The 15,270-nt window shown below is 39.7% G+C and overlaps 1 protein-coding gene across 2 annotated transcripts in view; it reads left to right on the forward strand.

Annotated features, from left to right (window-relative positions):
- The window catches only part of LOC129775590 (uncharacterized), a 34,352-nt gene extending 20,504 nt beyond the window's left edge, over positions 1-13,848 (forward strand). Inside the window, exon 7 of one of the 2 annotated variants that reach the window (XM_055780492.1) lies at positions 13,672-13,848. In XM_055780492.1, coding sequence (XP_055636467.1) covers positions 13,672-13,727 — 56 coding nt within the window. In that variant the 3' untranslated portion in view covers positions 13,728-13,848. The other variant, XM_055780491.1, reaches the window with a different exon arrangement.
- The last annotated feature ends 1,422 nt before the right edge of the window (positions 13,849-15,270 follow it).

The following is a 15,270-nucleotide window of genomic DNA, read 5'->3' on the forward strand; positions in this document are numbered from 1 at the left end:
TTAGAACGCATCGTAATTTTTGTAATGTCTTTTTGTGGAAATTTATACCAAGGCTATTCACAGTGGACATTCCGGGCAGAACGGAATGATACAACGGTCACGTGTAAGAAAAAAAAATAAAACTCGGGAGTAATAGAAAACTACGTGTATATTTATTTGCGTACTGCGGTGGAATGACGATAACTTACATCTCAACTGTTCGTATTTTATTAACGGCGTTTAACGACTATCGCTGTCTACTCGTTCTATTTCTTGCAGTGCTGCCGTTTAGAAGGGAAAAATATCGCCGAACTTCAACACTCCTCCTCGATATTATTATTATTTTTGTCTTTAGTCTGCAATGATCAATCCAACATCCTCCGAAAACTTCCGCAACTTGATGCTTCCAAGTGGCTTTGTCAACATATCAGCTTTCATTTCTTCTGTGCTGCAATATTTGAGCACAACAACACCTTTCTCTGCTAAGTCCTTCGTGAAATGCATCCTAGTATCTATGTGTTTCGATCTACGCGACAAATGGTCAAGTTGAACAAAGTCAATACAACTTCTGTTGTCTTCGTAGATTGTGGTGGGATCCAATTGATGTTCTTGAAAATCTTCCAACAGGCGACGTAACCAAATTAATTCCTTGCACGACTCCGATAAAGCTACGTATTCCGCTTCCATGCTGGAAAGAGCCACGCTCGCCTGTTTGCGGCTCACCCAACACACAGTAGCACCTCCCAGTTGGAACAGATATCCTGAAGTCGATTTTCTATCAGAAATATCACCACTCCAATCAGAATCACAGAAACCTTGTAGCGTAACGGAATCATTCCTGTCAATCATCAGCTTCAATTTATACTTGATTGTATGCAACAAATACCGCAAAATTCTTCTGAGCTCATTCCAGTCCACTTCGTTTGGCTCACTAGTCTGTCGGCTCAGAATAGTAACGCTTGCTATTACATCAGGACGAGTATTAAGTGCTATGTAAAGTAGTGCTCCGACAAGACTGCGGTAGCGATTGTTATTTGGCAATTTTCTGCTTCCTTCTCGGTTCTTGTAATATCCTATATCGAGTGGATATTTAGAGCCTTTGGCATGCTGCAGTCCGAATTGAACTATCACCTTCCTAATGTAAACTTCTTGATCTAGACTGAAGATACCGTCTTTGTCTCTTGAAACTCTAATTCCCAGAAATTGTTCAATTTCTCCAAGCGATGTTAATTCAATGTTACTTTTAAGAGCTGCTTCCAATCTTTTTATTTCTTCTATGTTAGTGCTGGCGACAACCATGTCATCAACGTAAATGATCAAGTAGACACGCACTCCATTTTTCGTCACCAAACTGTACAGGCAAGAATCAGCTTTTGATTGCATAAATCCATACTTCATTAGTAATTCATGAATTGTGTCATTCCAAACACGAGCACTCTGCTTCAGTCCATATAAGCTTCTCTCAAGTTTACATACCTTCTTCTCGTTTCCTCGCTTGACGAAACCCTCAGGTTGCTGCATATAAATTTCTTCAACTAACTTTCCATGTAGATAAGCACATTTTACATCTAGGTGATGCACATGCATTTGCTTGTGTCCGGCTACTGACAATAAGACTCTTAAGGTTGTTTGGCTTGCTACTGGCGAAAAACACCTCACTATAATCAATCCCGTACTGTTGAGTGTATCCTTGGGCGACTAGGCGTGCCTTAAAACGAGACACGTTACCCTCATTGTCCTCTTTACGTCTAAACACCCACTTGCAACCGATTGGCCTACGGCCAGGTGGTAGGTCTACTAATCTCCAGGTTTGATTCTTGATTAAGGATTCGAATTCTTCCTTCATAGCTTCCGTCCATAAGTCACGCTCAGGACCTGTAACTGCCTCACTGTAGCTTGTTGGTTCTGCTTCAACAGCCATCGCAATGTCCACTACATAATCGTTGAATCGTTGTGGTAAATTTCCTCGGGTAGCACGTTTTCCATCAGCATTTCTCAGTTCATCACTTCCTTCGACGTTATCTTCTTCACAGCTATGTAGTTCATCGTCAGATTCACGAAACTCCTCCTGAAGCGGCAGCTGAGCTTCATTGGGATTCATCCGAACTTCACCTTCTAAACTTGTCAATCCAGGCCAATCCAAGCCTCCTGCGGTTGATTCACTCAAGTTGTTCAATGGTGATCCATCTTTCTGTTCGATAAACTGAACGTCACGACTGATTGTTATGCTGTCATTCGTCGGATCCAGGAAACGATAGGCTTTCCGATCCTCGCAATAGCCTACAAACACCAACTTTTGACCTTTTGCATCGAATTTCACGCGTTTCACTGCGGGAACATGAACAAAAGCCGTTGCTCCAAATACGCGGATATGTTTTAGGTTGGGTTTTTGCCCGAACCATTTCTCGTAAGGGGTAACATCTACAGATCGGGATGGAAGACGATTTTGCAAATAAGCTGCTGTCATAACTGCCTCGCCCCAATATTTCTTCTCCAGTTTAGCGTCCAGTAACATACACGACGCCATCTCCTGCAAGGTCCTATTCTTGCGTTCCGAGACACCATTCTGTTGAGGAGAGTATGGGGCCGTTACCTGCGATACAATACCCTCTGAATCATAGAACTCCTTCAATTCACGATTAAGGTATTCTCCGCCTCCATCAGACCGTATTACACAGGGTGCTCTACCAAATCTGGTCTTTACATGAGCGACATATCGTTTAACACAAACCGCAACGTCAGATTTTTGTCGTAGTAAGAAAACTACACAATAACGACTATAATCATCGGTTAATGTCAGAATATACCGGCAGCCTCCGGGAGTAACATTTGCCATAGGCCCACACACGTCAGAGTGTATCAAATCTAATACGTGGTTTGATCTGTGTACCGATACCTTAGGAAAAGAACTTCGTGTTATTTCGCCTTATAGACATATCTCACATATCTGCCTAATTCCGCAATCCTGAACGACAATTCCTTCCGAAAGTTCCTTAGCACGTTCCAAAACAGCTGGGTCTCGATGCCCCATCCGCCTATGCCAGGTGTGCTGGCAGTCCTTCGAATGCCGCATCACTTTTCCGAGCTTCGCGTGCTCCACCGTACACAATGCATATAGATTTCCACTAACTTCTCCCATCGCGACGATACATCCAGTATCACTTACTATTTGGCAATTCGTTGCACCAAATTTCACTTCGAACCCTTTCTGCGCTAGTTTACGAACCGAGATCAGTCCACTGTTTAAGGCGGGATATACAGTACATCATTGATGGTAATATCGTTCACCTTACCATCTCCATCTACACAACGAACCGTTCCTTCACCGATACCGCTCGCTTTAGTAATCGAACCGTCCGCCAACACGACTTCTGTTTTCACATTTTTGTCCAGCTTCACAAAAAATGTTCTTTCACTCGTCATGTGGCACGAACATCCACTGTCAATATACCACGAACCGTTTTTCAGATTATCATCAACCGTGAAACACACTGGGAGATCTTTTTCGGCAACTTGCTTGGAATCGCGCTTACTGTTCTTCGAATCACCCTCACTTTTCTTATTTTGTTGCTGCTGTTGCTGCTTCAGCAAACGACAGTTCGCCTTAAAATGACCCGGCTTCTGGCAATGAAAACAAACTTTGCTCTTCTTATCCTTGGCCTTCATCACTTTTTCCTCCGATCCTCCAGATCGCTCTGATCTTCGTTGGAACTCATCTAACAACTTTTGTTTCACAAAATCAATGGTTAAATCTTCGTCTGGACGACTTTCCAGAGCAGTAACCAATCCACTGTACGAGTCAGGTAAACTCCGATGTATCATCGCAATTTTAAGAGAATCTTCTAGCTGCTGCCCTGCACATGTAAGCCGGTCGAAAAGACCTTCCAGCTCTTGTAAATGCTTCTCTAAATCACTGCCCTCACTCATATTCAAACTGCAAATTCGCTTGAGGAGCGACACACGCGACGTCATCGTTGCCCGCTCATGATACGTTCTAAGAGCTTCCCACACCGTACGCGATTCCGTTACATTTTTCACGAGATTCAATTGGTTGTCTTCTATATACAACACAATTGTTGCCACACATTTTTGGTCTGCCTTCTTCCAGGCATCCGTCACAACTGCTGGCTTCGCATCCACCACTACGAACCACAAATCTTCACGCTTCAGGAGCATTTCCATCCGTGTTTTCCATGTTTGGTAATTTTGGTTGTTTAACCGTGCAAACAAAAATTTCTCAGCCATTCTGATTCCTATCAAAATACTGTCACTCAGTTTTGTTCCCACACAACCACTTGTATTGGTTAGTCCCGGCTTCGGCGTACCGACTGTAACGCAAACACAAGCCCCAACGGTAACCGCACACCAATACCAAACAACTTTTGCACCGACGCTGCAACTTTGCACTACAATGGTGCCACGGGAAACCAAAAAATCGCTCGAAAAAACACTTTTATTGTCTCTTACACTTCACTGGGCCCATAACCTGTGGAAATTTATACCAAGGCTATTCACAGTGGACATTCCGGGCAGAACGGAATGATACAACGGTCACGTGTAAGAAAAAAAAATTAAACTCGGGAGTAATAGAAAACTACGTGTATATTTATTTGCGTACTGCGGTGGAATGACGATAACTTACATCTCAACTGTTCGTATTTTATTAACGGCGTTTAACGACTATCGCTGTCTACTCGTTCTATTTCTTGCAGTGCTGCCGTTTAGAAGGGACAAATATCGCCGAACTTCAACACTTTTTAGCTATTTAATCTATTATTACTTCAGTAGACTCGAAAAAGCCGAGTAGAGTCGAAAGCTATAAGCGTTTCTATTTTATTTGGTTCAATTCGCATCAGACTTTCTCCTTCCCACTCAGAAATCGATCACAAACTATGATCCCTTTTTGCTCCTATATTCTGCTTGAGATGTGATCGTACCCCACAACATGCAACAATTTATTGAAAATATCAACCAAATAATACCTGTGCATAAAAATCAGATCTTTTTTCTGCATCATATGCCTTAAGCGTCCGAAATAAGATTCAGCACGTTTTTCTAAATAAATTTAGTGTATATCTATATTCTAAAATTCCGGATACTCTTCCATATCCGCACTAGCACAAAAAATTCTCGTATGTTGCTTTTCTTTGTCGTAGCACACCACGATACTGTATGTGTATGTATGTGAAATCAGCATTAAGCAATGATATCCGCTTGTTGTGTTATGTTAGCTCACTCGCATCTGTGTTTTCCTTCTATTCTATTTTTGGTTTCCGCCTTTAGCCCTGAGAAGGGCCCCTTGTGGAAAGAAACTCTATTCCATACTCCGCTCGACGCTCTGCGGCAACCATGTTGCTTCGATGACCACCAAACGAGAAGTGGTGTGGCTTCAGGTTAGGTTAGGTTTTGTATTATAGAGACTTTAAACTTTTTCAGTTCATTCGTCTCTAGCCTTGAGAAAGGCCCTTGGAAAACTTTACTCTATTCCGGCACTACACCTCCACCCAACGATGTTGTCCAGTCGGTGTCCACGCAACGAATGTGTGGCTTCAAATCGCGGATGGCTTATTCAAAACAAATATGTTGGAAACGGGCCGAAACGAATGTATCAGTTGCTCGTTATTGACAGCTCTGTTCGGGAATACACACAAACCGACAGAACAAATGTATGGGAATATGAGAATGCTTCCAGTTTTCATTAATTTAAAATGTTTAGCCATTAGTGGATTGTACTGCATAGTATAAAAAACGAATCTTAGAGAATTTCCGATTCCATTGGTGTGCAAAGTATCAGAATTTGTTCTCTGTGAAAATAGTTATTAACGTTAACTTTATTTCACAAAAACGTGACCTGTTTTCTGATTTGGCACCCTTCCTGAAAGACGTAGTTCTACGTCAAAAGTTATATAATTTTGTCGTAAAATGATAAAATTAAATAAAGAAAATCAATATTAATTTCGTTAAATTGCCAGTTAAAGAAAAATACGCGCTACCGTTTTGATATGGTCTGCTAAATTTATAAGTGCTGCGTCCCATGCATGAATTGGGAAACCAAAGATACGCCAGACAACTTCATTGAAGCTTATGTACCGGCCAATGTGATTCAATCAAGGAGTATTCACATCATTCCTATTTTCATGGACTTGCATATTTATTTACTGCTCTTCACTGAACTGCGTTGTTGATATTTTTGAATAATTATCAGAGTTTGATAGTTGATATATTGGATATCAGCCTACGCTTTTGATCATGTCATTGATGCAATCTTTTTGGAAAACGATTTGTACATTTCCATTTGCCATGCAAGGTGATAAAAGATTTAAATCACCACGTGGGCTGATTTATTGCTGATTATTTGTAGTAGCAATATCGAACAGTCACCCATATTCCGGAATCCGATTGCTTTGAACTCCGATCGGATTTCACGATTCGTCTTTTGCATTCTGAAATCAGATCGACGTGCTATGATAAAATATAATAAAAATAAAAAATAAAAATATATTACTCAATGTACATATATAAAAATCATTATTCAGTGTTGTTTAAATACTCAATAAATAGACATAGCCATAAATTGAATTCCTGAATCTCCTTGAATTTGCGCCAAAACGTCATCTATAAAATCATTATCAGAGACAATTTTCGTTTAATATTTTTCCCCAAATGCAAAGAATGTGTTATCCTGTTACACAGAACACATATTAGAGACTATTCTGGTTTTTTTCCGTAGAGTCCTTTTTTTTCATTTATAATTTTTGTTTTAGAAGCTTGTTCATTCCACCCGAAAATGCATTATCAATTTTCACTTCACAAAGATGGAATACGAAGCTCAACGTCGAATTGCATGGCGATGCTGTCACATTTACACAACTCGATTGAACTTGAGTTTCTGTCCGTTCGAGTAATTCTGATTCGATCGGAGTTCAGTATACACGAGAATAGTTGATCAGTACATTGATCTAGAATTTCCGAGGAAATTACTCTACGGTTTCGTTCAGAGCGTATTTTGTCGACCAATTTATCGGCTCATACTTTTGACGTAGGACTACGTCTAACCGGAAGATATACGGGGGTGAAATGGAAATCTAGGCACTGAACAAATAGGAAAAAATGCAAGATTTGGAACGCTTATAACTCGAGCATTTCTCAATAGATCGCAAAGGTTTTTGGATCAATTGATAGGAAATATATCTACGCATCTATCATAACGAATAACATTTCATTTTTCTTGAGATAAATAATTGAATAATTGTGAAATATCAAGCATTGTCCAAATGCACTATGTGCCCATTTTTGATTGGTCCATTTTGTGCTCCTCAAATCGTACCGACCAAAACGGGCAACCAGAGCAGCAGTGAAATAGAATGAAGCACGATTGGAAAGGAAAAAGAACAAAAATGAACGAAACATTGGTCGCAGTCTCACACATGCGTAATTCTCGAGCCAGTCAGTCTGCTTTAAAATCCCCGCTCTGATGCCGTAACGATCGTTCTTTGTGTGGACACCGACTGGACAACATCGTTGCTGGACGAGCTGGACGGCGAGGAATCGAGTGCCTTTCTCAAGGCAAGAGGGTGGAGGTGGTAGTGTTGGAGTAGAGTAGAGTAGAGTTTTCAAAGGGCCTTTCTCAAGGCTAGAGGCGAATGAACTGAAAAACTTTAAAGTCTCTATAATACAATTCCTTCCTTCCGTAACGATCATTCTCATTCAAACCGTACACCACATCGGTTCGCATCACAACACATCAACAAACCAACCCAAGCAGCCATGTCTGGACATGGCAAAGGAGGAAAAGTGAAGGGAAAGGCAAAACCCGCTCGAACTGTGTCGGTCTGGAGTTCCCCGCAAGGGTAGCTAGGCCGAGCGCGTTAGTACCAGTGCACCAGTCCACCTAGCCGGCGTTATATAGTTTCGGCCGCCGAAGTGATCCCGTTAGCTGGCAAAGCTGCTCGCGACGATAAGAAAACCCGCATTTGGAACAGAACACATTCGGTTCGGTGGACATCAAGACAACAGGCAGTTGCAGCGAGTGGCAAACGCAACCGCAAAACGGCAGCTGGTAGCAGAAGAAAAAAGTTTGTTCTTTATACAATCTGCTTTGGTGGCAAATCCAGAACAAGGCGGCATCGAGGGCGTTCGAAATGGATTTTTTCAAAACCACGAGTACAAAGTTTTCTAAATTGGAACCATTCCATAAAACAAGGCGCTTGTCAGGGCCATTGAACCTTTCAAAAAAGAGTTTACGAAAAACAGTTCAATGCTTTCTAAAATAATATCCAAAATAATAATAAAACACAAATTGATTTTTTCATAAATTGTTTGCCAGGATCTGATGAGTATGTGAATTTGGCAGTTGTTCTGAGCTTATTGATAGTTGGGGACTTTCCTGATTATTCAATTTTCATCAATTCTTAAATTGTTTCCAGATTGAAAGTACAGTAATTTACAATTAGTTCGACATTTAGCTAATTGGACGGACATGTAATGCGACATATTTAGTTGGACATTTTTGTAAACATAGAGATCCAAATTATGACCCCAATTGAAAGTCGACACTGTATCACTGTCATCGCAAATTTTCAATTACAGGTTAAAATCGCCTCCAATGCGACACTGAGTGGTGCTTCGACACGTCGCGTTAAATGTAATTTACTGTACAACATGTCATAAGCAGGATGGGCATTTTTATTTACTTTGTTTGCGGAGACTACAAATCTTACAGTTCATTCGTCTCCGAAACCACAGCTTAAGGTACGGTAATGTGCTCAATAGTGAAATATATGATAGTGAACGAGCTGATGACCACCTGTGCATTCCCTATCGCAGCCATCATTTTGATTGTACGATATGTGTATACGCCGAAAGATGCCCGGCGTTGAACATTTCATAAGTACAAAGCCTTCAGAAAAAAATCAAGAATCAAGTTTGTAAAAAAAACGCAAAAACACAACACCAAAGGTTCTTTTCAGAACCCCCAACATGTTCATAAAGAGTAAACAGTAAACTAATCCATTTTTCAGGTAGATAGGTAGGAATTCACGTAGGAGAAGAAAATAAAACAATATATTTAAAATATATATTTAGCAAAAGCTGTCCCCTTTGTATAGTCCTACGTCACTCCGGTTATGTCACCGACATTACCCACCCGTCTTTTTATAAACGAATTTTAATGTCTACTGAACTTGTTCACGAATCAAAACAGTGCTTCTATGAATGATTAATAACGGTACTCAGTATAAACAAAAGCCGTTACCCGTGCTTGAGGAAAGGCTTAACTCAACATTTCATGCATTGCGGCATATGTTAAAACAGAACGATTGAAGGCGGAAGACACCAAACTAATTATTGCTGCATTTTAGAGACTGTTTGGAAATATATCACACGAAGAAATATTCTTTATATGCATGTAACACATTGAAACACATGCTTAGTAGATACTTATCTGAAGTTAACAAAAAAAATAATCAAGTTCATCTTTCATAATTTCACCAGTTATGAATATAATGTATATAATCTCTCAAAGTTATACATCACTGCTTTTTCAAGTAAAAATAATTACGACCAGTACGATACCCATGTTCAAATTTAATACGATCGCAAAGGGTTGAAGAATCGATGACATGATGTTAGAAGTATTTTTTGGTGCAAATCTCTGAAGATTTCTCCCGGAGAAAATTGTAAATCAAATCTATCGATTTGTCACAAATTTTTTTCAGGTTTTTGTCAGGTTTTTCAATAAGAACGCTACAAAGGTTTTTTAAAATAAAATTTAAATGAAAACAAAAAAAATAAATAAAACGGTTTTGGATATCAATGAAATTCTTTATTCATGTAAAAGTACATTTGATGCCATTATGTATGGAACTCAATTTCTTTTGCATAGCCACCAAGGGCACGCTTGCAGTAGTTCTAGCATAAATCGGCCGATACTGCGGCAATTTCACGTCCGATATTCGTACGAAGTTCATCGATCGTCGCTGGCTTGTTGGCATACGACATAGACTTGACGTAGCCCCACAGAAAATAGTCTAACGGCGTGAAATCGCACGACCAAGGCGGCTAATTGACTGTGCCATTTCGTGAGATAACACGCTCACCAAACTTGGTTTTCAATAAATCGATTGTTAATTTCGCTGTGTGGCTTGTGGCGCCGTCCTGTTCAAACCACATATTATCCAAGTCCATATGATACAATTGGAGCCAAAAATATTCGATTATCATTGAGCGGTAGCGATTCCCATTCACAGTAACGTGTCGGTCTTGAACATCACGGAAGAAGTATGGCCCAATGACGACGCCGGACCATAAATCGTACCAAACCGTATTTTTTTCGGGATGCATGCATATTTTACTAATTGACGAAGCCATTCAGCCAGAAATGAACCTCATCGCTGAAGATGAATTTTCGATGAAAATCCAGATAATTTTCAAGTTGTTGCTCAGCCCAATTCATTTAATCTTGTAAGGATGTAGGCCAAAATCTTAACGCAAAATTCGCCACAATGACGTCACAGAGATGCCCAATGCTTGAGAACGACGTTTGAGAGACTGATTTGGATCTTCCTCAATGGTTGCGCTAGTGGCAGCAATATTCTCGACACTACGGGCCCTTCTTCATTACAAATTTGCTCGGGAACATTTTGTACTATGCCTGTGGATTCAAATTTTTCCACTAGACTGTTGATTTTGTTGATCTGGCAGGACGATTATAACGACCATAAATTGGACGTAGCGCTCTAAAGTAGAGGCCATTGACTCCGAATTTCGGTAGTAAATTTAAAAATCTCGACTCGTTGTTAGATTGTATATCTTTCCATTATGAAATGACAAACCTTACTGAAAAGAAATGTCAAGAACGGGAAAAAAAAAGCGTCGTTTGCTGTCCCTATTGGTCTACTTTTGTAGCGTCCCTCTTGAAATACCCGTTAATTAAACTGACCAGACGTCCCGCGTTACGCGGGACAGTCCCGCATTTCAACGAAATGTCCCGCGTAAGATTCCGTCCCGCATTTGGCAAAAGAAACGAAAATGTCCCGCGATATCAATATATTTCAATATCACAATTTGATCATGTTGATTTTCTTAAATGGATGAACCTCAAAAAAAACTTTTATTTGGCAGACTGTTCAAGAGTCAGTTCAAGAGCGCTTATAATGCATCCAATGATTAATACGTTGAGCCGGTTTCATCGCACCGACATTGGGCTTTTTGTTTAGAGAGTGTCAATCGGAAGCGACAGCAACAAAATTAGAAAATGATTTTTATAAAAGTCCTCTATTGATTTGCAGGGACCAACGTGAGTCAGACGAAAAGTTCATCTTTGGTCCCCTAGCTCGGTCAGGGCTTAACGTTTTAAATAAGCCGGAAGAACTAGTGTATACTCGACAGGAAGAGGCAGAGTTGTTTGATGAAGTGCCGTATATGAAGCGCTGGGCGGTCTTACGGAAGTTGGCCGGAACCTGAACCATGGCCGATGAAAGATGTATATCGGCCTGTTATTTTACCTTTTCGTGGCTTTGGTGGTCGTCTGTCTCTCTATTTTGGCCATTCGCCCAAAACTTTTCTATCGGGCGAAGCTGGGGAATGTTGGGAAGGTTGGTGGTCTTCGCGACAATGTTTATCTCCAACCGATCCATCCTCCAGTGAGTGTTTTGGCATAATGAGCTGATCCCAGGTTCGGCATAAAGACCACATCACCTTCCCAACTCCGGCAAGCACTTCGTTCTACATATGAATGATATATTCGACGTCATCGCTTTCCTGGGGAACGTAAAGTACCCGGTCCGCTACCATTCGTTGAATTCTAGCATCAAGTACATCTCTTTCATTATGAGTACGAAAAGAAGTTTTTAAATTCTTTCGCCTAAAAGAAGTGATTTACCAGCACCTCAAGCTACTCCTTTTGGGTGTTGCTTGACAGTGCTGCTGCTGCGAATCAACATCCTTGAATCATTTTTACGTATACGTTAACATTAAAATCGATGAAAAATGAATTAGAATTTTCGAGCATTCCATTCGGTAATTTGAAAAAAATTGTAGAATTTGAATCGTGCTTGCCAGGCGTAAATGATCTGGTTGAGCGAGTGATTTTCGGGCGTAAACAAAATCTAAACCACCGAAAAATCATAACTGAGTGCCGATACTCAGAAAGAAATAATACTGATCAGTTTAGATTCGCTAAATTATGGTTTATGTTCACATAACGTATATACATAACGTTTTGTTTTTTTGTGTCCCGCGTTAGACCTCTGACCATCTGGTCACTTTACCGTTAATTATACGAAAAATCAAACAAAATCCTAAGTTAAGTGCGTCTGATCTAACGAACAAACTTATGCGACACGGTAATATAAAAGTTTATCCTCAAATAGTCAGTAATTTCATACTTGATAAAGTACATGATTACGTGAAAGGTTCCGTTCATTTCTACTAAAATTAGACAAGGTGATTTGAGTATGCACTCAAAAATGCCTTATTGAATTGGACTAGATATCCGACTAAGATTCTGACAGTAATTGTAGATCTGATCAACCCTAAATATATGGCGCGCATTAAACGGAGTTAGAAATTTACGTCTACAGTGTGGTGGCGGTTTCACGGCCCAACGGTGAAAAGTGGAACAATAGGAATTCTCTTACGCCGACATTGTGTAATTTACCACGTGTCACCGATTAGAAAAAAATTTTCACGAATAAACCCGGCTCTGCTACACCTAAAATGCTAATGAGCCCAAATAAAATAAAACAGATGGGAAGATACATGGTGACGGTTATTTTATTATATAAGATACATTCAAACGTCGGGTTTAACAAACCCATATTCCTTGACATTTTGAAGAGCAATTCGAGGAACCTACTGTTATCGTTCGTTAACTGGGCCGAAAAATAATCCCGATTATCGAATTTTCCATGCTAACTGGTTGCAAAACAGCAAAAGCAATCATTCAAATATAAGATGCCAATGAACGCACGTCCTATTAAAGATAAGTCCAATTAGCGAATGACTGCTGTACTACTACTATAATGATACACATTCATTTTCAAAACATTCTTTAAAACTAATCATGAAAGACAACGCAAAACCTACGCCTCTTGACATGCTTTTCAATAACTGGACCCTTAATTTATTCAAAATTTGTGGACTCACATTGAAAACTTATCTACTAATGTTTGTGTTGCGACTCGTTTCAATGTAGATTTTTCTAATCCATACCCTTTCCTCTGAACAGTGGAGTTCTGTGTAATTTTGTGTAGTCCATCGACAATAAACAGCCAAGAAAGCTTTCCGTACAATCGAGTAAATACCTTTTTTTGTTGGCATATTTTATAGGATATCCATGCAGTTGCTGTGCAACCTTAACCGATCCTCACTTTCAATACGCATACTGACACGCCTATTGGACACATCAAGCTCTCCCAAGTGCATAATATCCACATGACATGAGCAAACAAAACATTTTCGATTAATTCTTTGTTTCCAAACATGCAATGTACCGTATCAACATCCTTATTGATGCCTGTGTAACGACCTCGATTCATAAAAAAAAACAATTTACTAATCCAAAGGTGAATGAACTTGATTGTAGATTCCGTCATATACTCTCTGGCGCAAATGATCCTATCTCCGCACTGCTTCTGCATGAATGAAGTTAATCAATTGGATCCAGTTTAATTTGCTACTTGAAATTTGCAGGATATCCTTTCAAATGGCTTTCCCCAATCGTGGGCCAAGTATATCCTTATAACTAATAAAAAAAAAGGAGTACAACAGTTTAAGAATATCAAATATATTTACAGAATGTTACCATTTATAAATAATAGAAGTAGTAATTCATATATAGATAAATCTATAAGAAAATAAAATAAAACATTTTCAGATGTGTCTGTACATAAAACATTTCGAAAATCCGTCATGCTTCAGCTCTTAATATTGAATTTGATTTTCTCTAAATCTTCATCAATTTCACGTTGTATGCTGTCTCGGGCCTGCTGCAGTTCCGTCTGAGTTTCAAGAAGTTTTTTCTTCAGGTTTTCGATATTAATTTTTATGTTGTGGAACTGTTCGTGGTCCTCAAGATATGTTTCGAAAACTCTCCACCAATCCTCGATGTCTGGTTCTTCGGTGTTGCTGATATCTAGAGAACGAAGCTTCTCAAATGGTTTGCGCTCAACGCAAAACATTTGTAGGTCTTCTATTATTTGTTCTGCTGACGGTGGCGCAGGCTGCGGAAGGAGTTTGTTATTCTTTTTGAACATATCTGTTAGAATGTAATTGATAAAATTTCTCGTTATTATTATCGACGCTAATAATTCAATGCAACTTTCAAGTCTTCTTCCACTTTGACATTTGTGAAGTGTAGTCGAACAGATCGAACGTCCTGAAAAAAAGTATGCTTCACCGATACTACACTCAGGAAAAATAACATATTGATTGATTTTGAGATGGGCTATACTTTTCTAGTACTTTTCATAGAACAGTTTTGCCTTCCCAATGCTAACACAATTTTCTAGTAACATATCCTGCTATTCGCACTCGGCCGGTCTGGACTTTTTTCTAAATGCTGGGCGTTGTTCCAATTTGTAATGAATTCTTTCTTGAATTCATCACCTGAAAACGTTAATTACTTGTGAGTACTTCTCGCTGAAAATCATACTGTAGAATCTCCCTTCTCGTACAATATTCTGCGAATATGTGCCTTTTTGCATCGCGATAGTACAATTCTATTTACAATCTTGTCACCAGCAACTCTTCCAGTAAATTTTCTATACTCCAAATCCTGATTATTGATCGGTACACATATTATATGTGTCAGCCGGGTGACGTCTTTAGAGAACCCCCATTGAACTCACAGGAGCCAACATATTGGGTATCCCACTGACATTTTCCCTTTGTTTTCATATGAATTGGGTATCCCACTGACAGTTCTGCTTGAGATTTTGCTAACGATCCTAGCATCAATCATAGCACCCGGCTGATATGTGTACTTTTCATCCGTTCTTAAGAGTACCACAGCGAGATATATTTTACCAGCTATTTTATGGTTCTTGAGTGACTTGTATTTTTTTCATCGTAGGAGGTGGTTTAAACGTTTTCCTTTACTAAACTGAGCATTTAGAACCCCTTGATCGAATTCTATACTAGATCCGGCTACGGGTGGCCAAAGCTATCAACAGCAGCCACCTAATCTACGGCCTTATGTTTGACTGGAAACATGCTCCTAAAAACTCTGGCACAGATACATAACGAGACACTACGGACTGTCACCGGCCTCCTATCAGTACATTCTTTCGA

The sequence above is a fragment of the Toxorhynchites rutilus genome, chromosome 3, assembly GCF_029784135.1.
Source record: "Toxorhynchites rutilus septentrionalis strain SRP chromosome 3, ASM2978413v1, whole genome shotgun sequence".
Classification (NCBI taxonomy): domain Eukaryota; kingdom Metazoa; phylum Arthropoda; class Insecta; order Diptera; family Culicidae; genus Toxorhynchites; species Toxorhynchites rutilus.